Here is a 24476-nt window from a genome sequence, read left to right on the forward strand (position 1 = left end):
GTTGCACACAGAGTGAGTCCATGCAACTTATTATGTGACTTGTTAAGCGAACGTGTTCTCCAGAACTTGTACTCTTGAATTTAGACTTGCCATAACAAAAGGGGTTGAATACTTATCCACTTAAGACATTTCAACTTTTCATTTTTAATTCATTTGTAAAAATGTCTAGAAACACAATTCCACTTTGACATTATGTGGTATTGTGTGTAGGACAGTGACCCCCCCCCCCCAAAAAAAAAGAAGCAAATTAATCCATTTAAAATTCAAGCTGTAGCACAACAAAATGTGGAAAAAGTAATGTGAATCATTTCTGTATACAGGGATTAACAAGTAGAGTGAAAATGACAATTTATCATGCATCGATGCAACGCCAGAACAACAAAACTAGATGTGCTAAAGACAATTTCCCAACAGATAACACACACACACTGGATAGACCCTTCATGCATCACATGATAATAACAATCAATGAAGAGATATTTAATCAGATCTACCCCAACACATACTGTACATGAGCACAATAACTTACAGTACGTACCAGATTTAAGACCTGCAAAATGGTCGGTGAATATTGAGTATGCTTTTCTCTGTGTGCCTGGGAAAACACGTTCAGCTCTCGGCTCTTGACGTAAAAAATAATTTAATAAGAAGAATTTGACATCATTGACATTTCAACCATCTTGGCCTTGTCCTGTCTGGCCTGTCCCCTCAGTAGCCATGATGGTTCAGACAGGCCCTCTGTAACCATGATGGTTCAGACAGGCCCTCGGCAGTCATGATGGATCAAACAGGCCCTCTGTAGCCACGATGGTTCAGACAGACTCTCGGCAGCCATGATGATTCAGACAGACCCTCGGTGGTACAGACAATCTCTTCTTAATTTCTTCTTCTTAGAGAGAGTGTTGAGCCAGGAGGAAGAGAAGCTGAGACGAGGGGTCTCATTGGAGGAAGGCGAGGAGGGGGAGGAGTGGGAGGAGGGACCACCTGCCTGTGGTATGGGGTTCTCTGACCAAGGCTCAATCTGGACAGAGAAAGGAGATGGACAGATGCCTTCAACTGCAAGGTACTACAAATAAGGAAGCCTCATCTGTTTAGGCCAATAAGCTACTGATAAGGTCACGTAGGCTATTCAAGAGAGCACACCAAGAATGCATTATATGGAGACACAGAGAGATGCTTACATGTAATCGTTCAAGTTTTTTTGGAAAAACTTGTCAATAATCAACTGACTGGCTTTCTTGATGTCTATGGTATTCTCTCTGGTATGCAATCTGGTTTCCACTCAGGTTATGGATGTGTCACTGCAACCTTAAAGGTCCTCAATGATGTCACAATTTCCCTTGATTCTAAGCAATATTGTGCAGCTATTTTTATTGACTTGGCCGAAGCTTTTGATACGGTAGACCATTCCATTCTTGTGGGCCGGCTAAGGAGTATTGGTTTCTCTGAGAGGTCTTTGGTCTGGTTTGCAAACTACCTCTCTCAAAGAGTGCAGTGAATAAAGTCAGAAAATCTGTTGTCTCAGCCACTGCCTGTCACCAAGGGAGCACCCCAAGGCTCGATCCTAGGCCCCACGCTCTTCTCAATTTACATCAACAACATAGCTCAGGCAGTAGGAAGCTCTCTCCTCCATGTATATGCAGACGATACAGTCTCATGCTCAGCTGGCCCTTCCCCGGATTTTGTATTAAATGCTCTACAACAAAGCTTTCTTAGTGTCCACAAGCTTTCTCTTGACCCTCAACCTTGTTCTGAACACCTCCAAAAACAAAGGTAATGTGGTTTGGTAAGAACAATGCCCCTCCCCCCACAGGTGTGATTACTACCTCTGAGGGTTTAGAGCTTGAGGTAGTCACCTCATACAAGTACTTGGGAGTATGGCTAGACGGTACACTGTCCTTCTCTCAGCACATATCAAAGCTGCAGGCTAAGTTAAATCTAGACTTGGTTTCCTCTATCGTAAATCGCTCCTCTTTCACCCCAGCTGCCAAACTAACCCTGATTCAGATGACCCTCCTACCCAGGCTAGATTATGGAGACGTAATTTATAGATCGGCAGGTATGGGTGCTCTCGAGCGGCTTGATATTCTTTACCATTCGGCCATTAGATTTGCCACCAAAGCTCCTTATAGGACACATCACTGCACTCTATAGTCCTCTGTAAACTGGTCATCTCTTTATCCCCGTCACAAGACCAACTGGTTGATGTTTATTTATAAAACCCTCTTAGGCCTCACTCCCCCCCTATCTGAGATATCTACTGTAGCCCTCATCATCCACATACAACACATGTTCTGCCAGTCACATTCTGTTAAAGGTCCCCAAAGCACACGCATCTCTTAGTCGCTATACTTTTCAGTTCGCTGTAGCTAGCGACAGAAACGAGCTGCAAAAAAACACTCAAAAAGGGACAGTTTTATCTCAATCTCTTCATTTAAAGACTCAATCATGGACACTCTTACTGACAGTTGTGGCTGCTCTGTGTGATGCATTGTTGTCTCTACCTTCTTGCCCTTTGTGCTGTTGTCTGTGCCCAATAATGTTTGTACCCTGTTTTGTTGCTACCATGTTTTGTTGCTACCATGCTGTGTTGCTACCATGCTGTGTTGTCATATGTTACTGCCTTGCTATGTTGTTGTCTTAGGTCTCTCTTTATGTAGTGTTGTGTTGTCTCTCTTTATGTAGTGTTGTGTTGCCTCTCTTTATGTCAAATCAAATCAAATTTTATTTGTCACATACACATGGTTAGCAGATGTTAGTGCGAGTGTAGCGAAATGCTTGTGCTTCTAGTTCCGACAATGCAGTAATAACAAGTAATCTAACTAACAATTCCAAAACTACTGTCTTGTACACAGTGTAAGGGGATAAAGAATATGTACATAAGGATATATGAATGAGTGATGGTACAGAGCAGCATAGGCAAGATACAGTAGATGGTATCGAGTACAGTATGTACAAATGAGATGAGTATGTAAACAAAGTGGCATAGTATAGTATAAAGTGGCTAGTGATACATGTATTACATAAGGATACCGTCGATGATATAGAGTACAGTATATACGTATGCATATGAGATGAATAATGTAGGGTAAGTAACATTTATATAAGGTAGCATTGTTTAAAGTGGCTAGTGATATATTTACGTCATTTCCCATCAATTCCCATTATTAAAGTGGCTGGAGTTGAGTCAGTGTCAGTGTGTTGGCAGCAGCCACTCAATGTTAGTGGTGGCTGTTTAACAGTCTGATGGCCTTGAGATAGAAGCTGTTTTTCAGTCTCTCGGTCCCAGCTTTGATGCACCTGTACTGACCTCGCCTTCTGGATGATAGCGGGGTGAACAGGCAGTGGCTCGGGTGGTTGATGTCCTTGATGATCTTTATGGCCTTCCTGTGACATCGGGTGGTGTAGGTGTCCTGGAGGGCAGGTAGTTTGCCCCCGGTGATGCGTTGTGCAGACCTCACTACCCTCTGGAGAGCCTTACGGTTGAGGGCGGTGCAGTTGCCATACCAGGCGGTGATACAGCCCGCCAGGATGCTCTCGATTGTGCATCTGTAGAAGTTTGTGAGTGCTTTTGGTGACAAGCCGAATTTCTTCAGCCTCCTGAGGTTGAAGAGGCGCTGCTGCGCCTTCTTCACGATGCTGTCTGTGTGAGTGGACCAATTCAGTTTGTCTGTGATGTGTATGCCGAGGAACTTAAAACTTGCTACCCTCTCCACTACTGTTCCATCGATGTGGATAGGGGGGTGTTCCCTCTGCTGTTTCCTGAAGTCCACAATCATCTCCTTAGTTTTGTTGACGTTGAGTGTGAGGTTATTTTCCTGACACCACACTCCGAGGGCCCTCACCTCCTCCCTGTAGGCCGTCTCATCGTTGTTGGTAATCAAGCCTACCACTGTTGTGTCGTCCGCAAACTTGATGATTGAGTTGGAGGCGTGCGTGGCCACGCAGTCGTGGGTGAACAGGGAGTACAGGAGAGGGCTCAGAACGCACCCTTGTGGGGCCCCAGTGTTGAGGATCAGCGGGGAGGAGATGTTGTTGCCTACCCTCACCACCTGGGGGCGGCCCGTCAGGAAGTCCAGTACCCAGTTGCACAGGGCGGGGTCGAGACCCAGGGTCTCGAGCTTGATGACGAGCTTGGAGGGTACTATGGTGTTGAATGCCGAGCTGTAGTCGATGAACAGCATTCTCACATAGGTATTCCTCTTGTCCAGATGGGTTAGGGCAGTGTGCAGTGTGGTTGAGATTGCATCGTCTGTGGACCTATTTGGGCGGTAAGCAAATTGGAGTGGGTCTAGGGTGTCAGGTAGGGTGGAGGTGATATGGTCCTTGACTAGTCTCTCAAAGCACTTCATGATGACGGATGTGAGTGCTACGGGGCGGTAGTCGTTTAGCTCAGTTACCTTAGCTTTCTTGGGAACAGGAACAATGGTGGCCCTCTTGAAGCATGTGGGAACAGCAGACTGGTATAGGGATTGATTGAATATGTCCGTAAACACACCGGCCAGCTGGTCTGCGCATGCTCTGAGGGCGCGGCTGGGGATGCCGTCTGGGCCTGCAGCCTTGCGAGGGTTAACACGTTTAAATGTCTTACTCACCTCGGCTGCAGTGAAGGAGAGACCGCATGTTTTCGTTGCAGGCCGTGTCAGTGGCACTGTATTGTCCTCAAAGCGGGCAAAAAAGTTATTTAGTCTGCCTGGGAGCAAGACATCCTGGTCCGTGACTGGGCTGGATTTCTTCCTGTAGTCCGTGATTGACTGTAGACCCTGCCACATGCCTCTTGTGTCTGAGCCGTTGAATTGAGATTCTACTTTGTCTCTGTACTGGCGCTTAGCTTGTTTGATAGCCTTATGTAGTGTTGTGGAGTCTCTCTTTATGTAGTGTTGTGTTGTCTCTCTTTATGTAGTGTTGTCTCTCTTTATGTAGTGTTGTCTCTCTTTATGTAGTGTTGTGGAGTCTCTCTTTATGTAGTGTAGTGTTGTCTCTCTTTATGTAGTGTTGTCTCTCTTTATGTAGTGTTGTCTCTCTTGTTGTGATGTGTGTTTTGTCCTATATTTATTTATTTATTTATTTAAATCCCAGGCCTCCGTCGCCGCAGGAGGCCTTTTGTCTTTTGGTAGGGCCGTCATTGTAAATAAGAAGTCGTCCTTAACGGACTTGGCCTCGCTAAATGAAGGTTACATAAAATAAATAAATAGTGTCGATAACAAAGAAAGTTAATCATGACGTCAAACCAATTTTATGCAGCAAGGAGCGTCATGATTCAATAGACGAGCATAAGTGATTGCACATTTTTTTTTGTGAGAGCACAAGACCGTCCTGACCACAAGCTTCCAGTTGGGCTGAGATAACAGAAGAGGGTTGGGGACTTGGACCATATGGGAACCATATATAACAGAAGAGGGTTGGGGACTTGGACCATAAGGGAACCATAGATAATAGAAGAGGGTTTGGGACATGGACCATATGGGAACCATAGTTACGAGATAGCGGCAGCAACTCAACTGTGAAGACATACTAGACCAGAATGCACCATTATATCATGTTTTATTTTATTTTGTGCGATTAGGTTTTGAGTGGGATTCTTCTCACAAAACAACATTACACAAATATGGTCCCCCATTACATTCCTACCAGCGCCAGCAGCCACCCACCAGACTGACTGCCTGTCATGCCACTCTATAGCCACAAGGTGGCAGCATTAGTAGTGCTGTTGGGGGGGCTAAAATGTGCGTCAACGCTCTGCTCCCATCCCTCCTCTCCCGTTCCTGTGGTCCCGACCGAAGGGGTTAGACCCTAGAAGAGGAGGGGAGGTAACAGAGATGGATAACCAAGTGGAGGGAGTATCATGAAACTTCTCTCTCGCTGAAAGACCCGCTGTTTTGCTTTTTGTTTCCTCAGTCAGATGGTAACCAAGACAACAGAAAACAAAACAAATCTGACGACGTCATCAAAATACATCGGATCGACATTGCAAGTAGTCACAACCTCTACTACAAGCCTTGCTGCAGCAAAAATACTGTCTCATCTTAGAAAGACAAACCATGATTGCCATCTGCAGGTAGAAACATCTAGTTCAGATTGCAAGTCAAACAGCCACTAAAAACATCCGTTTGTTGACCACAAAGCGATGATTCCAAGCGGGTAATTGTTAAGGATTCTTGCCTGTCAATCGTTTCTCAGTTCCATGCTAAACAGTCAATATTCGCAGATAAAACTCCTGGACCAATTGTATTTATTTCTTTCCCAGAAGAAATACCCATCGCCAACATCCCCAAACATCCCCAAACATCCCCGAACATCCCCAAACATCCCCGAACATCCCCGAACATCCCCAAACATCCCCGAACATCCCAGGGACATGATGTGATGGTAGTTATTCATACAGTGTCCTAGAATAGGAGTGCTGATCTAGGATCAGGACCAGATAATGAGATCATCTTATTCATTATTATCCAAAATACCAAAACTGATCCCAGGTAAGCACCTCCTAAACTGAATACCCTGCCTAGTCGCCCCTCCGTGCTACACCAGACCAGTACCTTAGTATTATCAACCGGGTTGTAGTGTGAATCCTGCTGCTGTTCTCTGCTATATAAAAGCAAGGCTCTTGATGTGGGCCCACACAGTCTGGAGCATGATCACCAGAGCCAGGATGAAGAAGAAGAGCGTGACAGCCTATAGGGAGAGAGAGATGGATGGAGAGATGGAAATTATGAAAGAAAAGGGTAGAAAATGATACAAAATTGAGGAAAAAGACTTGACAATGACAGAAGGGCAGTGGGGTTGGAAGCACCATTCACAACACAGGGGCCATTCACAACACGGGGGCCATTCACAACACAGGGGGCCATTCACAACACAGGGGGCCATTCACAACACGGGGGCCATTAACAACACAGGGGCCATTCACAACACAGGGGGCAATTTGCAACACAGGGGGCCATTCACAACACAGAGGGCCAATCACAACACGGGGGACCATTCACAACACAGGGGACCATTCACAACACAGGGGGCCATTCACAACACAGGGGGCCATTCACAACACGGGGGCCATTCACAACACGGGGGCCATTCACAACACGGGGGGCCATTCACAACACGGGCCATTCACAACACGGGGGCCATTCACAACACGGGGGGCCATTCACAACACGGGGGGCCATTCACAACACGGGGGGCCATTCACAACACGGGGGACCATTCACAACACAGGGACCATTCACAACACAGGGACCATTCACAACACAGGGACCATTCACAACACAGGGACCATTCACAACACAGGGACCATTCACAACACAGGGACCATTCACAACACAGGGACCATTCACAACACAGGGACTATTCACAACACGGGGTCAAAGCTATCAGAAACCCTCCATAAGTAATACAGGTGACCGAGTGGAGGCAGTGACGGCCATGTTGACTGGAGGACTGACTGGGTGAGGAACAGGAGGAGGAGGAAGAGGTGGATGTGGAGCTGGTGGTTTGTGATTGGTTATCATGGTTGAGTTGGTGTGGAGGTGGGGGCCATACCCCCCTGGTTGCAGCTCTCTCCCCCAGCCCAACCAAGGACACAAACCCATGGGCGTCCCCCTCCATGAAGCCTCCCAATACCTGCCTGCTCTGGACAGGGCTGGTACACATCCACAGAGGTCTGGGTTGGGGCAAGATAGGGGGATACTGGGGTGGTTGAGCCTGGGGTTGGAGTAAAGCCTGGGGATGGAGTAAAGCCTGGGGTTGGAGTAAAGCCTGGGGTTGGAGTAAAGCCTGGTGTTGGAGTAAAGCCTGGGGTTGGAGTAGAGGCTGGGGCTGAGATTGGAGTAGAGACTGGGGTTGGAGTAGAGGCTGGGGTTGGAGTAGAGGCTGGGACAGGGGTTGGAGTAGAGGCTGGGGTTGGAGTAGAGAATGGGGCAGGGGTTGGAGTAGAGGCTGGGGTTGGAGTAAAGCCTGGGGTTGGAGTAGAGACTGGGCTGGAGTAGAGGCTGGGGTTGTAGTAGAGGATGGGGCTGGGGTTGGAGTAGATACTGGGTTTGGAGTACAGGGGAGGTTGGAGTAGAGACTGGGGTTAGAGTAGAGACTGAGCCTGGGGTTGGAGTTGGAGTAGAGGCTGGGGTTGGAGTAGAGACTGAGGTTGGAGTAGAGTCTGGGGTTGGAGTAGAGGCTGGGGCTCCCTAGCTAGAGGGAAGATGCTCCTTCTCCCAGCCCCAGGTACTTCAAGTGCCTCTCAGGACCAACCCTCTTTAGGGCTAACCACTGTCCAGCCATGGTTGTACCAGCTGGGGTAGAGTCTCGTGTCTCACTGGCCTCAGCCTGCTGGTCCTGGAGCTCCATGTCACCTCGTGTTCCTCCTGCCACAGCTCTGGCTTTGAATCTGGGTGATTCTTGTGTACGGGCTCCTATTCCCCATGTAGTGCACTACAACCAAGAACCCGTCTCTGACCAAAAGTAGTGCACTAAATAACGGAATAGGCCTGGGTGCAATTTGGGACACAACTGGGACATTTATAACAAGACAGTCTGTTGTCTGTGGGGACACCCTGACTCTTTACTCTGTTGTCTGTGGGGACACCCTGACTCTTTACTCTGTTGTCTGTCTGGACACTGACTCTTTACTCTGTTGTCTGTCTGGACACTGACTCTTTACTCTGTTGTCTGTCTGGACACTGACTCTTTACTCTGTTGTCTGTCTGGACACTGACTCTTTACTCTGTTGTCTGTGGGGACACCCTGACTCTTTACTCTGTTGTCTGTCTGGACACTGACTCTTTACTCTGTTGTCTATCTGGACACTGACTCTTTACTCTGTTGTCTATCTGGACACTGACTCTTTACTCTGTTGTCTGTCTGGACACTGACTCTTTACTCTGTTGTCTATCTGGACACTGACTCTTTACTCTGTTGTCTGTCTGGACACTGACTCTTTACTCTGTTGTCTGTCTGGACACTGACTCTTTACTCTGTTGTCTGTCTGGACACTGACTCTTTACTCTGTTGTCTATCTGGACACTGACTCTTTACTCTGTTGTCTATCTGGACACTGACTCTTTACTCTGTTGTCTGTCTGGACACTGACTCTTTACTCTGTTGTCTATCTGGACACTGACTCTTTACTCTGTTGTCTGTCTGGACACTGACTCTTTACTCTGTTGTCTGTCTGGACACTGACTCTTTACTCTGTTGTCTGTCTGGACACTGACTCTTTACTCTGTTGTCTGTCTGGACACTGACTCTTTACTCTGTTGTCTGTCTGGACACTGACTCTTTACTCTGTTGTCTGTCTGGACACTGACTCTTTACTCTGTTGTCTGTCTGGACACTGACTCTTTACTCTGTTGTCTGTCTGGACACTGACTCTTTACTCTGTTGTCTGTGGGGACACCCTGACTCTTTACTCTGTTGTCTGTCTGGACACTGACTCTTTACTCTGTTGTCTGTCTGGACACTGACTCTTTACTCTGTTGTCTGTCTGGACACTGACTCTTTACTCTGTTGTCTATCTGGACACTGACTCTTTACTCTGTTGTCTGTCTGGACACTGACTCTTTACTCTGTTGTCTGTGGGGACACCCTGACTCTTTACTCTGTTGTCTGTCTGGACACTGACTCTTTACTCTGTTGTCTATCTGGACACTGACTCTTTACTCTGTTGTCTGTCTGGACACTGACTCTTTACTCTGTTGTCTGTCTGGACACTGACTCTTTACTCTGTTGTCTGTCTGGACACTGACTCTTTACTCTGTTGTCTGTGGGGACACCCTGACTCTTTACTCTGTTGTCTGTCTGGACACTGACTCTTTACTCTGTTGTCTGTCTGGACACTGACTCTTTACTCTGTTGTCTGTCTGGACACTGACTCTTTACTCTGTTGTCTGTCTGGACACTGACTCTTTACTCTGTTGTCTGTGGGGACACCCTGACTCTTTACTCTGTTGTCTGTCTGGACACTGACTCTTTACTCTGTTGTCTGTCTGGACACTGACTCTTTACTCTGTTGTCTATCTGGACACTGACTCTTTACTCTGTTGTCTGTCTGGACACTGACTCTTTACTCTGTTGTCTGTCTGGACACCCTGACTCTTTACTCTGTTGTCTGTGGGGACACCCTGACTCTTTACTCTGTTGTCTGTGGGGACACCCTGACTCTTTACTCTGTTGTCTGTGGGGACACCCTGACTCTTTACTCTGTTGTCTGTCTGGACACTGACTCTTTACTCTGTTGTCTGTCTGGACACTGACTCTTTACTCTGTTGTCTGTGGGGACACCCCGACTCTTTACTCTGTTGTCTGTGGGGACACCCTGACTCTTTACTCTGTTGTCTATCTGGACATTGACTCTTTACTCTGTTGTCTATCTGGACACTGACTCTTTACTCTGTTGTCTATCTGGACACTGACTCTTTACTCTGTTGTCTATCTGGACACTGACTCTTTACTCTGTTGTCTGTCTGGACACTGACTCTTTACTCTGTTGTCTATCTGGACACTGACTCTTTACTCTGTTGTCTATCTGGACACTGACTCTTTACTCTGTTGTCTATCTGGACACTGACTCTTTACTCTGTTGTCTGTCTGGACACTGACTCTTTACTCTGTTGTCTGTGGGGACACCCTGACTCTTTACTCTGTTGTCTGTCTGGACACTGACTCTTTACTCTGTTGTCTATCTGGACACTGACTCTTTACTCTGTTGTCTATCTGGACACTGACTCTTTACTCTGTTGTCTGTCTGGACACTGACTCTTTACTCTGTTGTCTGTGGGGACACCCTGACTCTTTACTCTGTTGTCTGTCTGGACACTGACTCTTTACTCTGTTGTCTGTCTGGACACTGACTCTTTACTCTGTTGTCTATCTGGACACTGACTCTTTACTCTGTTGTCTATCTGGACACTGACTCTTTACTCTGTTGTCTATCTGGACACTGACTCTTTACTCTGTTGTCTGTCTGGACACTGACTCTTTACTCTGTTGTCTGTGGGGACACCCTGACTCTTTACTCTGTTGTCTGTCTGGACACTGACTCTTTACTCTGTTGTCTGTCTGGACACTGACTCTTTACTCTGTTGTCTATCTGGACACTGACTCTTTACTCTGTTGTCTCTCTGGACACTGACTCTTTACTCTGTTGTCTGTCTGGACACTGACTCTTTACTCTGTTGTCTGTCTGGACACTGACTCTTTACTCTGTTGTCTGTCTGGACACCCTGACTCTTTACTCTGTTGTCTGTGGGGACACCCTGACTCTTTACTCTGTTGTCTGTGGGGACACACTGACTCTTTACTCTGTTGCCTGTGGGGACACTGTGACTCTTTACTCTGTTGTCTGTGGGGACACACTGACTCTTTACTCTGTTGTCTGTGGGGACACTGTGACTCTTTACTCTGTTGTCTGTCTGGACACTGACTCTTTACTCTGTTGTCTGTCTGGACATTGACTCTTCACTCTGTTGTCTGTGGGGACACCCTGACTCTTTACCCTGTTGTCTGTGGGGACACACTGACTCTTTACTCTGTTGTCTATCTGGACACTGTGACTCTTTACTCTGTTGTCTGTCTGGACACTGACTCTTTACTCTGTTGTCTGTCTGGACACTGTGACTCTTTACTCTGTTGTCTGTGGGGACACCCTGACTCTTTACTCTGTTGTCTGTCTGGACACTGTGACTCTTTACTCTGTTGTCTGTCTGGACACTGTGACTCTTTACTCTGTTGTCTGTCTGGACACTGTGACTCTTTACTCTGTTGTCTGTGGGGACACACTGACTCTTTACTCTGTTGTCTGTGGGGACACCCTGACTCTTTACTCTGTTGTCTGTGGGGACATCCTGACTCTTTACTCTGTTGTCTGTGGGGACACCCTGACTCTTTACTCTGTTGTCTGTCTGGACACTGTGACTCTTTACTCTGTTGTCTGTGGGGACACCCTGACTCTTTACTCTGTTGTCTGTGGGGACACCCTGACTCTTTACTCTGTTGTCTGTGTGGACACCCTGACTCTTTACTCTGTTGTCTGTCTGGACACTGTGACTCTTTACTCTGTTGTCTGTGGGGACACCCTGACTCTTTACTCTGTTGTCTGTGGGGACACCCTGACTCTTTACTCTGTTGTCTGTCTGGACACTGTGACTCTTTACTCTGTTGTCTGTGGGGACACCCTGACTCTTTACTCTGTTGTCTGTGGGGACACACTGACTCTTTACTCTGTTGTCTGTGGGGACACCCTGACTCTTTACTCTGTTGTCTATCTGGACACTGTGACTCTTTACTCTGTTGTCTGTGGGGACACACTGACTCTTTACTCTGTTGTCTGTGGGGACACCCTGACTCTTCACTCTGTTGTCTGTGGGGACACCCTGACTCTTTACTCTGTTGTCTGTGGGGACACCCTGACTCTTTACTCTGTTGTCTGTGGGGACACCCTGACTCTTTACTCTGTTGTCTGTCTGGACACTGTGACTCTTTACTCTGTTGTCTGTGGGGACACCCTGACTCTTTACTCTGTTGTCTGTGGGGACACCCTGACTCTTTACTCTGTTGTCTGTGGGGACACCCTGACTTTTTACTCTGTTGTCTGTGGGGACATACTGACTCTTTACTCTGTTGTCTGTGGGGACATACTGACTCTTTACTCTGTTGTCTGTGGGGACACACTGACTCTTCACTCTGTTGTCTGTGGGGACATACTGACTCTTTACTCTGTTGTCTGTCTGGACACTGACTCTTTACTCTGTTGTCTGTGGGGACACACTGACTCTTCACTCTGTTGTCTGTGGGGACATACTGACTCTTTACTCTGTTGTCTGTGGGGACACACTGACTCTTCACTCTGTTGTCTGTGGGGACACACTGACTCTTTACTCTGTTGTCTCTCTCAAAGAGAGAAATGGTTAGGGCAACAATACAATGAAGTCCTTTGTTCTCACTTTTCTGTCAATGAATAAATCACTAAGTATTATTAATATTCTCATAACATGTCTGAAATTAATTAATAAATTAATTCATGTATGTAACATAACATGTAGCTATTACATAATGTTTCTTCCCATTGGTGAGGAAATACATGTCATGTATAGCGTACTATACCTGTTGGGTATTTAAGCCCCCTTGGTCACAGAACTCCTCTTTCTGCAGGTCTGCATCACACCCCTCTGCTTGATCCCTGACCTCCTCTGTCAGCTCTGCTGGGTCCTTCAGTCCCCAACACTCTCCCACTGTCTTCAGCTCCAACACAGGCTCTGCATCCAGGACCTGACTGGATGCTGACTCTGGTTCTAGAACTTCCAGCGGCTCTAGAACTGTCACATGTTCTGGAAATGCTACTGGTTCTAGAACTGTCTCATGTTCTGGAACTAGCTGTCGCTTTGTCACTGTCATCTGCTCTGGTTCTGTCTGTAGTTCTTCCACTAGCACTGGCTGTGGTACTGATTCTGGCTCTCGTTCTTGCACCAGTACTGGCAGTGCCATTGGTTCATGAACTGTTGCTGGTTCCAGAACGGCCTCCGGTTCTAAGTCCAGAACTGGTTCACATTCTGGTTCTGGTTCTGCCTCCTCAGGAACCTCCTCTCCCTCCTCCTCCTCCTCTACAACGAACAGAGACAATAAAACAGGTTAGGTGTGTCTTCTCTACTGCTGATGTGGAATATCCACACAGAACATCAGTAGAACACACTGATGGCCAATGGGGCTCTGGCTAAAAGATAGTGGTGCTCTATATAGGGAAAATAATGATAGTTCAGACGCAGCCATGGTACCTTTGATGAAGTCCAACTTGTACAGAGCCCTCTTCTCTGCGTTGAAGTTGACTCTGTAGTGGTCCATGTTCTCATAACCAGGCTCCAGGGTCTCCACGATGCAGGTACTGGACGCCACATTCACCCTGGCAAGGAGATGGGGATATAAATGAGGTAGGACAAACACAGAGAGAAGGACAGAGAGAGGATAGTCAGAATGTGGGACAGACAGAGAGTTTGAATGAGACGGAAACAAAATAGAAAGACTATAAAGTATTGATCAGTAGAGTGGCCTAAACCGTTCCAAACTTCTAACAAATCGTACTTCTTATTAGTTACTAATTATTAGTTACGTCTTATTAGTTATTTATCATGAGTTGCTTATTATCAGTACCAGATTAAAAATAAGACTCACTCACTTTACAATCAAGTCTTTGGCAATCTGAGAAAAAGGGAAAAAGACAAAATGATTAAAAGCAAATTAACGTAAAAGATAGATAACAACAATTCCAGTATGAAATATGTTTTCAAAGTCTTTCAATATTGTATTGTATTGTATTGTATTGCATCCATCAATATTGAGTGAATATACATCTTCAGTCACAGTATTCATGTACCCACAATAACAATCTGGACGTACCCCAACCAAAAACCCTGGACGAACGGAGTACCATGCTGAGAGCATTCACTGTCAGCAGAATGAACCCAGATGACTCGGTGACGCACCACACGTACAGGGCAAGCAGGTACGAGGTCCGTGAATCCATTAGGGACTCAAAAAGACAACAGAGACTCAAACTTGAATGGATGTTCGACAATTTAGACTCGGATGTGGCAAGGACTACAGACTATCACAGAATACATAGGCAAATTCAATGGTGTGGTTCCCACTGAAGCCTCCGTCCCAGCAGACGAGCAAAAAACACTCTATGCTCGCTTCGAGGTAGATAATACCGAGCCATCCAGGAAGAATCTCACTGCTCTGGACGACCAGGTGCTTTCATTCTCCGAGGCTGGCGTGAGGAAAACTCTAAAAAAAAGAGTGTAGACTCACAAAACCACCAGCACAGATGGAATCCCTGGCCGCGTCCTCAGGGTGTGTGCTGACCAACTGGCGGGCGTCTTCTCGGACATCTTTAACCTGTCCCCGTCTCAGGCTGTAGTCCCCATCTACTTCAAGGAGACCACCATCGTCCCAGTGCCCAAGAAAAACTAAGGTGACATGCCCAAATGACTAAATTGCACCCTTGGTGCTCAGGTTGGTCATTGCCCACATGCCAGGCATGCTGAAGGTCTGATACCAAAAGGCTCAGAGACAGGTTCTATCTACAAGCCATCAGACTGCTGAACACTTGAACTGGACTGACCACCTGTTCTGATTCTCCACATCTTAGCATACACTCACTCACTCATTCACTCACACGGACACTTTACCCCTACCCCTGTACAAATTACCTCGACTAACCTGTACCCCCGCACATTGACTCGGTACCAGTACTCCCTGTATATAGCCTCCACATTGACTCGGTACCAGTACTCCCTGTATATCGCCTCCACATTGACTCGGTACCAGTACCCCCTGTATATAGCCTCCTCATTGACTCTGTACCAGTACTCCCTGTATATAGCCTCCACATTGACTCGGTACCAGTACTCCCTGTATATATCCTCCACATTGACTCTGTACCAGTACTCCCTGTATATAGCCTCCACATTGACTCGGTACCGGTACCCCCTGTATATAGCCTCCCCATTGACTCGGTACCAGTACCCCCTGTATATAGCCTCCACATTGACTCTGTACCAGTACCCCCTGTATATAGCCTCCACATTGACTCGGTACCAGTACTCCCTGTATATAGCCTCCACATTGACTCTGTACCAGTACTCCCTGTATATAGCCTCCACATTGACTCTGTACCAGTACTCCCTGTATATAGCCTCCACATTGACTCTGTACCAGTACTCCCTGTATATAGCCTCCACATTGACTCTGTACCAGTACTCCCTGTATATAGCCTCCACATTGACTCTGTACCAGTACCCCCTGTATATAGCCTCCACATTGACTCTGTACCAGTACCCCCATATATAGCCTCCACATTGACTCTGTACCGGTACCCCCTGTATATAGCCTCCACATTGACTCGGTACCGGTACCTCCTGTATATAGCCTCCACATTGACTCTGTACCAGTACTCCCTGTATATAGCCTCCACATTGACTCTGTACCAGTACTCCTTGTATATAGCCTCCACATTGACTCTGTACCGGTACCCCCTGTATATAGCCTCCACATTGACTCTGTACCGGTACCCCCTGTATATAGTCTCCACATTGACTCTGTACCGTAACACCCTGTATATAGCCTCCACATTGACTGTACCGGTACCCCTGTATATAGCCTCCACATTGACTCTGTACCGGTACCCCTGTATATAGCCTCGGTACCATAATACCCTGTATATAGCCTCCACATTGACTCGGTACCGTAATACCCTGTATATAGCCTCCACATTGACTCGGTACCATAATACCCTGTATATAGCCTCCACATTGACTCTGTACCATAATACCCTGTATATAGCCTCCACATTGACTCTGTACCGTATTACCCTGTATATAGCCTCCACATTGTTATTTTACTTTGTTACTTGTATTTAATTTTTTTACTTGTAGTTTATTTAGTCAACTCTATTTCTTGAACAGCATTGTTGGTTAAGGGCTTGTAAGTAAGCATTTCACGGTAAGGTCTACTACACCTGTTGTAGTCAGCGCATGTAACACATACAATTTGATTTGATTCGATTTGACACACACACACACACACACACACACACACACACACACACACTACCCACACATCACAACTGCTGCTACTAGACTCTTATTATGAATGATAAATGCTCCACAATTTAAAAACATTTCCCTCAATCCCCCCCCCCCCCTTCACGTGTAAATATTGTACTATACACTGTGCCTTCCTATATTATAATTAAGCTAAAATGTTTATTCTATTCTACTGAGACATTTACTTTATGTTCCTGTTCTTATCTTTAATTATTCATTATTGTTGTTGCATTGTTCTTTAAGGAACCTACAAGGAAGCATTTCATTGGACGATGTATACCATGTGTATCCTGTACATATGACTAATAAAACTTGAAACTATCATGTTGCATCGTACTGCGTCGTGTCGTCCCGCATCGTACTGTACTGTTTGGTATCGTACTGTATCGTATGGTACAGTAGTGTATTGTATTGTACTGTACTGTATTGTATGGTATCCTACTGTATTGTATGGTATCATACTGTATCGTATGGTATCGTACTGTATTGTATGGTATCGTACTGTATCGTATGGTATCGTACTGTATTGTATAGTATGGTATCGTACTGTACTGTATGGTATCGTACTGTATTGTATTGTATGGTATCGTACTGTATTGTATGGTATCGTACTGTATAGTATTGTATGGTATCGTACTGTATTGTATGGTATCGTACTGTATAGTATTGTATGGTATCGTACTGTATTGTATTGTATGGTATCGTACTGTATTGTATGGTATGGTATAGTATTGTATGGTATCGTACTGTATTGTATTGTATGGTATAGTATTGTATGGTATCGTACTGTATTGTATGGTATCGTACTGTATTGTATGGTATCGTACTGTATTGTATGGTATTGTACTGTATTGTATTGTATGGTATCGTACTGTATTGTATGGTATCGTACTGTATAGTATTGTATGGTATCGTACTGTATTGTATTGTATGGTATCGTACTGTATTGTATGGTATGGTATAGTATTGTATGGTATCGTACTGTATTGTATTGTATGGTATAGTATTGTATGGTATCGTACTGTATTGTATGGTATCGTACTGTATTGTATGGTATCGTACTGTATTGTATGGTATCGTACTGTATTGTATGGTATCGTACTGTATTGTATGGTATGGTATAGTATTGTATGGTATCGTACTGTATTGTATGGTATCGTACTGTATTGTATGGTATCGTACTGTATTGTATGGTATCGTACTGTATAGTATTGTATGGTATCGTACTGTATTGTATTGTATGGTATCGTACTGTATTGTATGGTATCGTACTGTATTGTATGGTATCGTACTGTACTCTATTGTATTGTATTGTATGGTATCGTAATGTATTGTATTGTATGGTATAGTATTGTATGGTATCGTACTGTATTGTATGGTATCGTACTGTATTGTATGGTATCGTACTGTATTGTATGGTATCGTACTGTACTGTATGGTATGGTATCGTACTGGATTGTATTGTATGGTATAGTATTGTATGGTATCGTACTGTATTGTATGGTATCCTACTGTATTGTATGGTATCGTACTGTATTGTATGGTATCGTACTGTATTGTATGGTATTGTACTGTATTGTATTGTATTGTATGGTATCGTACTGTATTGTATGGTATTGTACTGTATTGTATGGTATCATACTGTATTTTATTGTATTGTATGGTATCGTACTGTATTGTATGGTATCGTACTGTATTGTATGGTATCGTACTGTATTGTATGGTATGGTATCGTACTGGATTGTATTGTATTGTATGGTATCGTATTGTACTGTATGGTATCGTACTGTATTGTATTGTATTGTATGGTATTGTACTGTACTGTATGGTATCATACTGTACTGTATGGTATCGTACTGTATTGTATGGTATCGTACTGTATTGTATTGTATGGTATCGTACTGTACTGTATGGTATCGTACTGTACTGTATGGTATCGTACTGTATTGTATTGTATTGTATGGTATCGTACTGTATTGTATTGTATGGTATCGTACTGTATTGTATGGTATCGTATTGTACTCTATTGTATTGTATTGTATGGTATCGTATTGTACTCTATTGTACTGTATTGTATGGTATCGTATTGTACTCTATTGTATTGTATTGTATGGTATCGTACTGTATTGTATTGTATGGTATCGTACTGTATTGTATGGTATGGTATCGTACTGTATCGTATGGTATCGTATTGTATGGTATCGTACTGTATTGTATTGTATGGTATCGTACTGTATTGTATGGTATCGTATTGTACTCTATTGTATTGTATTGTATGGTATCGTACTGTATTGTATTGTATGGTATCGTACTGTATTGTATGGTATCGTATTGTATGGTATCGTACTGTACTCTATTGTATTGTATTGTATGGTATCGTACTGTATTGTATGGTATCGTATTGTATTGTATGGTATCGTATTGTACTCTATTGTATGGTATCGTACTGTATTGTATGGTATCGTACTGTACTCTATTGTACTGTATTGTATGGTATCGTACTGTACTCTATTGTATTGTATTGTATGGTATTGTACTGTATTGTATGGTATCGTATTGTACTCTATTGTATTGTATTGTATGGTATCGTACTGTATTGTATTGTATGGTATCGTACTGTATTGTATGGTATCGTACTGTACTCTATTGTACTGTATTGTATGGTATCGTACTGTACTCTATTGTATTGTATTGTATGGTATTGTACTGTATTGTATGGTATCGTACTGTACTCTATTGTATTGTATTGTATGGTATCGTACTGTATTGTATGGTATCGTACTGTATTGTATGGTATCGTACTGTACTCTATTGTATTGTATTGTATCGTACTGTATTGTATGGTATCGTACTGTATTGTATGGTATCGTACTGTACTGTATTGTATTGTATTGTATGGTATCATACTGTATTGTATGGTATCGTACTGTATTGAATGGTATCGTACTGTACTCTATTGTATTGTATTGTATGGTATCGTACTGTATTGTATGGTATCGTACTGTACTCTATTGTATTGTATTGTATGGTATCGTATTGTATGGTATGGTATCGTATTGTATTGTATGGTATCGTACTGTACTGTATTGTATTGTATTGTATGGTATCGTACTGTATTGTATGGTATCGTACTGTATGGTATTGTATGGTATCCTACTGTATTGTATGGTATAGTATTGTATTGTATGGTATCGTACTGTATTGTATGGTATCGTACTGTATTGTATTGTATGGTATAGTATTGTATTGTATGGTATTGTACTGTATTGTATGGTATAGTATTGTATTGTATGGTATTGTACTGTATTGTATGGTATCGTATTGTATTGTATGGTATCGTATTGTATTGTATGGTATCGTACCTTCATGAAGGCAGCCATCTCAGGTTCCTGCATGGTGGTCATAGCAGTCTCTACCAGTTTGGTGCTGGTCTCTACGCTCTCTCTGTAGGATCGCACCAGCGATCGAGCGTGACCCGTCTTCTCATCCTGCTCGTACGTGACTCGCTGCTTCATGATCCTCTGTCGCTCCTCCAGGATGGCGAGCATGCGGTTAAACTTCTCACACACCGTCTGCTTCTGGGTCTTACTGTTCTCCTGTAGAAACACAGACACAAGGTCAATCTTTTCAGACGTCCTGACAACTTTAGGGGATCATTTTGGGACGTCCCTGGGATGTCGCGAGGACAAAGTTTTGTTAGCGGAGTGTTACTGATCAAAACCAAGCAGCACTTTATGGATGTACACGACAATACACCAAAGTAGAACAGACACAAAAGGCACTAACGTCAACATTCTTTATAACTGAACAACTGGAAAAGTATAACTCATAGATTGGGTCGGCAGGGTAGCCGAGCGTTGGACTAGTTGGACTAGCAAGTTCGAATCCCCCGAGCTGACAAGGTACAAATCTGTCGTTCTGCCCCTGAACAAGGCAGTTAACCCACTGTTCCTAGGCCATCATTGAAAATAAGAATTTGTTCTTAACTGACTTGCCTAGTTAAATAAAGGTAAAAAATATATATACATATATATATATATATATATATATATATTGGGCTCCCGAGTGGCACAGCGGTCTAAGGCACTGCATCACTACAGACTCTGGTTCGATTCCAGGCTGTCTCACAACCGGCCGTGATTGGGAGTCCCATAGGGCAGCGCACAATTGGCCCAGCGTCGTCTGGGTTTGGGTTTGGCCCGGGGTAGGCCGTCATTTTAAATAAGAATTTGTTCTTAACTGACTTGTCCAGTTAAATAAAAGGTTAAATAAATAAAATAAATAAATAAAAAGATTGTATTAGTTAGAGACTGAGTAGATAACAAAACTTCGGCTCACTGTTGATTTGAATCTTGATCTTGTAACTGAACAACACCAAGCAGCACTTCAAACTTTATAGGTGCAAAAAAGTCCCTGACGACACACCAGAAAAGATAGAACACGAACAACGCTAACCTCAACATTCTTGCAGGTCACTTCCAACTCATTGATGAAGGCTTGGACCTGGTCGTTCGATGCCACCAAGGAGCTAACCACCTCACTCAGCTCAGCCTGTTGAGAGAAAGGTAGAGGTTTCACAGAGGAATTACTGTAGCTACTGTGGACCACGTGTTACTGGTGAGTCAGGATCATTTTATTTTCATGTTCTACATATCTTTATGATATCATCATACATCTAAAGTGTAAAAAGTTTCACAGAAGCGAAACCTGTAACTGCCTGGTGAGTCAGGCTACTTTCTTTCCTCGTCTAATGTGATCCGGGGTGAGCCCCCAAATATGTTACAGCACAAATTAACCAATGATTGCCAAGGCACATCTCTACACCCAGGTGTCATCCCACAGAACTTGTCCAATAAGATTATTTTTCTTTGCTACAGTGTGCCCTAATGAACACTACCCAGGTGAAAGTTTCCGTATGTGATGTCATCAATGTGCGACCCATGCCTGAGGCCTTACTCACTCACCTTCTGCTGCTGGTAGACCTGTGTTAGCGGTGCCACCTGGCAGGTGTTGTGGGCACCGAACACCTTGCAGAGGGAACAGGTAGGCACCTGGCAGGTGATGCAGTAGATGTTGACCTTCTCACCGTCGTGCTCCTCACAGGTGGGCTGGCTCGCAGGCTTTGACGACTGGGATCTAGAGCTAGGAGGATTGTGGGAAGGAGATGAGGAGGAATGCCAGCCAGGATTAGGAAGCCAAAGTAAAAACTAAAATGCCTTCTAGATGTAATTTGTTGATATTCCTTTGGCATCCTTATTTTGAAACCTTCAGGAGAGCGACCCACATTCCACTCCCTCACCTGGTGGACTCCTGTTTGTAGACGTCACTAATATAGTTCACCAAGAGGAGGGTTGACCTGGCCACCCCTGTCTAATCCCATCCCTCTCTTACCAAACATCTTTACATTAAAGACCTCTGTCCTCACCTGGTGGACTCCTGTTTGTAGACGTCAATAATATTCTCTACCAGCAGGTTGCGCTGCAGCCCGTAGACACCGTGACGGTCCAACACAACTTCCCGACTGCAGGACGGACAGCGGAACCTCCCTCCAGACCCCACCTGGAACAGAGCGGGCAACACACCTTACTCAGCACGCCGTCTATAAACACACACAGCGATGCAGGAAGTAAACAGCTGTATCGGGCCGACTTCCTCCTGTTGCTCGTGGCAACGTCATATTGCCGAGTCTCAGTTTAAATATAGAACATTATATATACACTGAATGTAGAAGACATTACATCAAATCTAATTTGATTTGTCAAGTGCGCCGAATACAACAGGTGTAATGCAGGTGTAACAGGTGAAATGCTTAGTTACAAGCCCTTAACCAACAATGCAGTTTTAAGAAAATCCTTAAAAAAGTAAGAGAAAAATAACAAATAATTAAAGAGCAGCAGTAAATAACAATAGTGGAGCTATATACAGGGGGTACCGTTACAGAGTCAATGTGTTGAGGCACCGGTGCCGAGGTAATTATGTACATGTAGGTAGTTATTAAAGTAACTATGCAAAGATAATAACAGAGAGTTGCAGTAGCGTAGGGGGGGGGGGGAACACAATGCAAATAGTCTGGGTAGCCATTTGATTACCTGTTCGGGAGTCTTATGGCTTGGGGGGTAGAAGCTGTTTAGAAGCCTCTTGGACCTAGACTTGGCGTTCCGGTACCACTTGCCGTGCGGTGGCAGAGGGAACAGTCTATGTCAAGGGTGGCTGGAGTCTTTGAACATTTTTAGGGCCTTCCTCTGACATCGCCTGGTAAAGAGGTCCTGGGTGGCAGGACGCTTGGCCCCATTGATGTACTGGGCCTTATGCACTACCCTCTGTGGTGCCTTGCAGTCGGAGGCCGAGCAGTTGCCATCTCCTTTGTCTTGATCACGTTGAGGGAGAGGTTGTTGTCCTTGCACCACACGGTCAGGTCTCGGTCCTCCTCCCTATAGGCCGTCTCATCGTTGTCGGTGATCAGGCCTACCACCGTTGTGTCATCAGCAAACTTAATGATGGTGTTGGAGTCATTCCTGGCCGTGCAGTCATGAGTGAACAGGGAGTACATCAGGGGACTGAGCACGCACCCCTGAGGTGCCCCCATGTTGAGGATCAGCGTGGCGGCTGTGTTGTTGCCTACCCTTACCACCTGGGGGCGGCCCATCAAGAAGTCCAGGATCCAGTTGCAGAGAGAGGTGTTTAGTCCCAGGGTCCTTAGCTTAGTGATGAGCTTTGAGGGCACTACGTTGTTGAACGCTGATTTGTAGTCAATTAATAGCATTCTCACATAGGTGTTAATTTTGTCCAGGTGGGAAGGGCAGTGTGGAGTGCAATAGAGATTGCATCATCTGTGGATCTGTTGGTGCAGTATGTAAATTGGAGTGGGTCCAGGGTTTCTGGGACAATGATGTTGATGTGAGCATGGCTACAGATGTGAGTGCTACAGGTCGGCAGTGATTTAGGCAGGTTACCTTAGTGTTCTTGGGCACAGGGACTATGCTGGTCTGCATTAAACATGTTGGTATTACAGACTCGGACAGGGAGAGGTTGAAAATGTCAGTGAAGCCAGTTGGTCAGCGCAAGCTCGGAGAATACGTCCTGGTAATCCGTCTGGCCCTGCGGCCTTGTGAAAGTTGACCTGTTTAAAGGTCTTACTCACATCGGCTGCGGAGAGCGTGATCACACAGTCATCCGGAACAGCTGATGCTCCCATGCATGTTTCAGTGTTACTTGCCTCGAAGCGAGCATAGAAGTTATTTAGCTCATCTGGTAGGCTCGTGTCACTGAGCAGCTCTCGGCTGTGGTTCCCTTTGTAGTCTGTAATGGTTTGCAAGCCCTGCCACATCCGACGAGCATCAGAGCCGGTGTAGTGTGATTCAATCTTATTCCTGTATTGACGCTTTAACTGTTTGATGATTCGTCGGAGGGCATAGCGGGATTTCTTATAAGCTTCTGGGTTAGAGTCCCGCTCCTTGAAACTGGAAGCTTAACCCTTAAGCTCAGTGCGAATGTTGCCTGTAATCCATGGCTTCTGGTTGGGGTATGTACGTACGGTCACTGTGGGGACGACATCCTCAATGCACTTATTGATAAAGCCAGTGACTGATGTACTCCTCAACGCTATCTGAAGAATCACGGAACATGTTCCATGATGTGTGATAGTAAACCGGTCCTGTAGTTTAGCATCTGCTTCATCTTACCACTTCTTGTATAGACCAACATTTCAGTCATTTAGCAGACACTCTTATCCAGAGCGACTTACAGGAGTAATTAGGGTTAAGTGCCTTGCTTAAGGCACATCGGCAGATTTTGCCTAGTCAGCTTGAGGATTCGAACCAGCAACCTTTCGGGTTACTGGCCCAACGTCTTAACCACTAGGCTACCACCCAGTGTTCCACAGGGACGCTG

At 45.0% G+C, this 24476-nt stretch overlaps 1 protein-coding gene across 2 annotated transcripts in view; it reads right to left on the reverse strand.

The window, feature by feature from the left end:
* Positions 1-204: 204 nt before the first annotated feature.
* The window catches only part of LOC110531276 (E3 ubiquitin-protein ligase TRIM63), a 30989-nt gene continuing 6717 nt past the window's right edge, over positions 205-24476 (reverse strand). For both annotated transcript variants that reach the window (XM_036988977.1, XM_036988976.1), the window contains 9 exons: positions 22012-22145; positions 21551-21728; positions 21042-21137; positions 19949-20182; positions 14156-14178; positions 13758-13882; positions 13090-13586; positions 6540-6675; positions 205-1021 (listed from right to left, as the gene is read on the reverse strand). In XM_036988977.1, coding sequence (XP_036844872.1) covers positions 6589-6675; positions 13090-13586; positions 13758-13882; positions 14156-14178; positions 19949-20182; positions 21042-21137; positions 21551-21728; positions 22012-22145 — 1374 coding nt within the window. In that variant the 3' untranslated portion in view covers positions 205-1021; positions 6540-6588. The remainder of the gene's footprint in view (positions 1022-6539; positions 6676-13089; positions 13587-13757; positions 13883-14155; positions 14179-19948; positions 20183-21041; positions 21138-21550; positions 21729-22011; positions 22146-24476) is intronic.

The sequence above is a fragment of the Oncorhynchus mykiss genome, chromosome 9, assembly GCF_013265735.2.
Source record: "Oncorhynchus mykiss isolate Arlee chromosome 9, USDA_OmykA_1.1, whole genome shotgun sequence".
NCBI classification, from domain to species: Eukaryota; Metazoa; Chordata; class Actinopteri; order Salmoniformes; family Salmonidae; genus Oncorhynchus; species Oncorhynchus mykiss.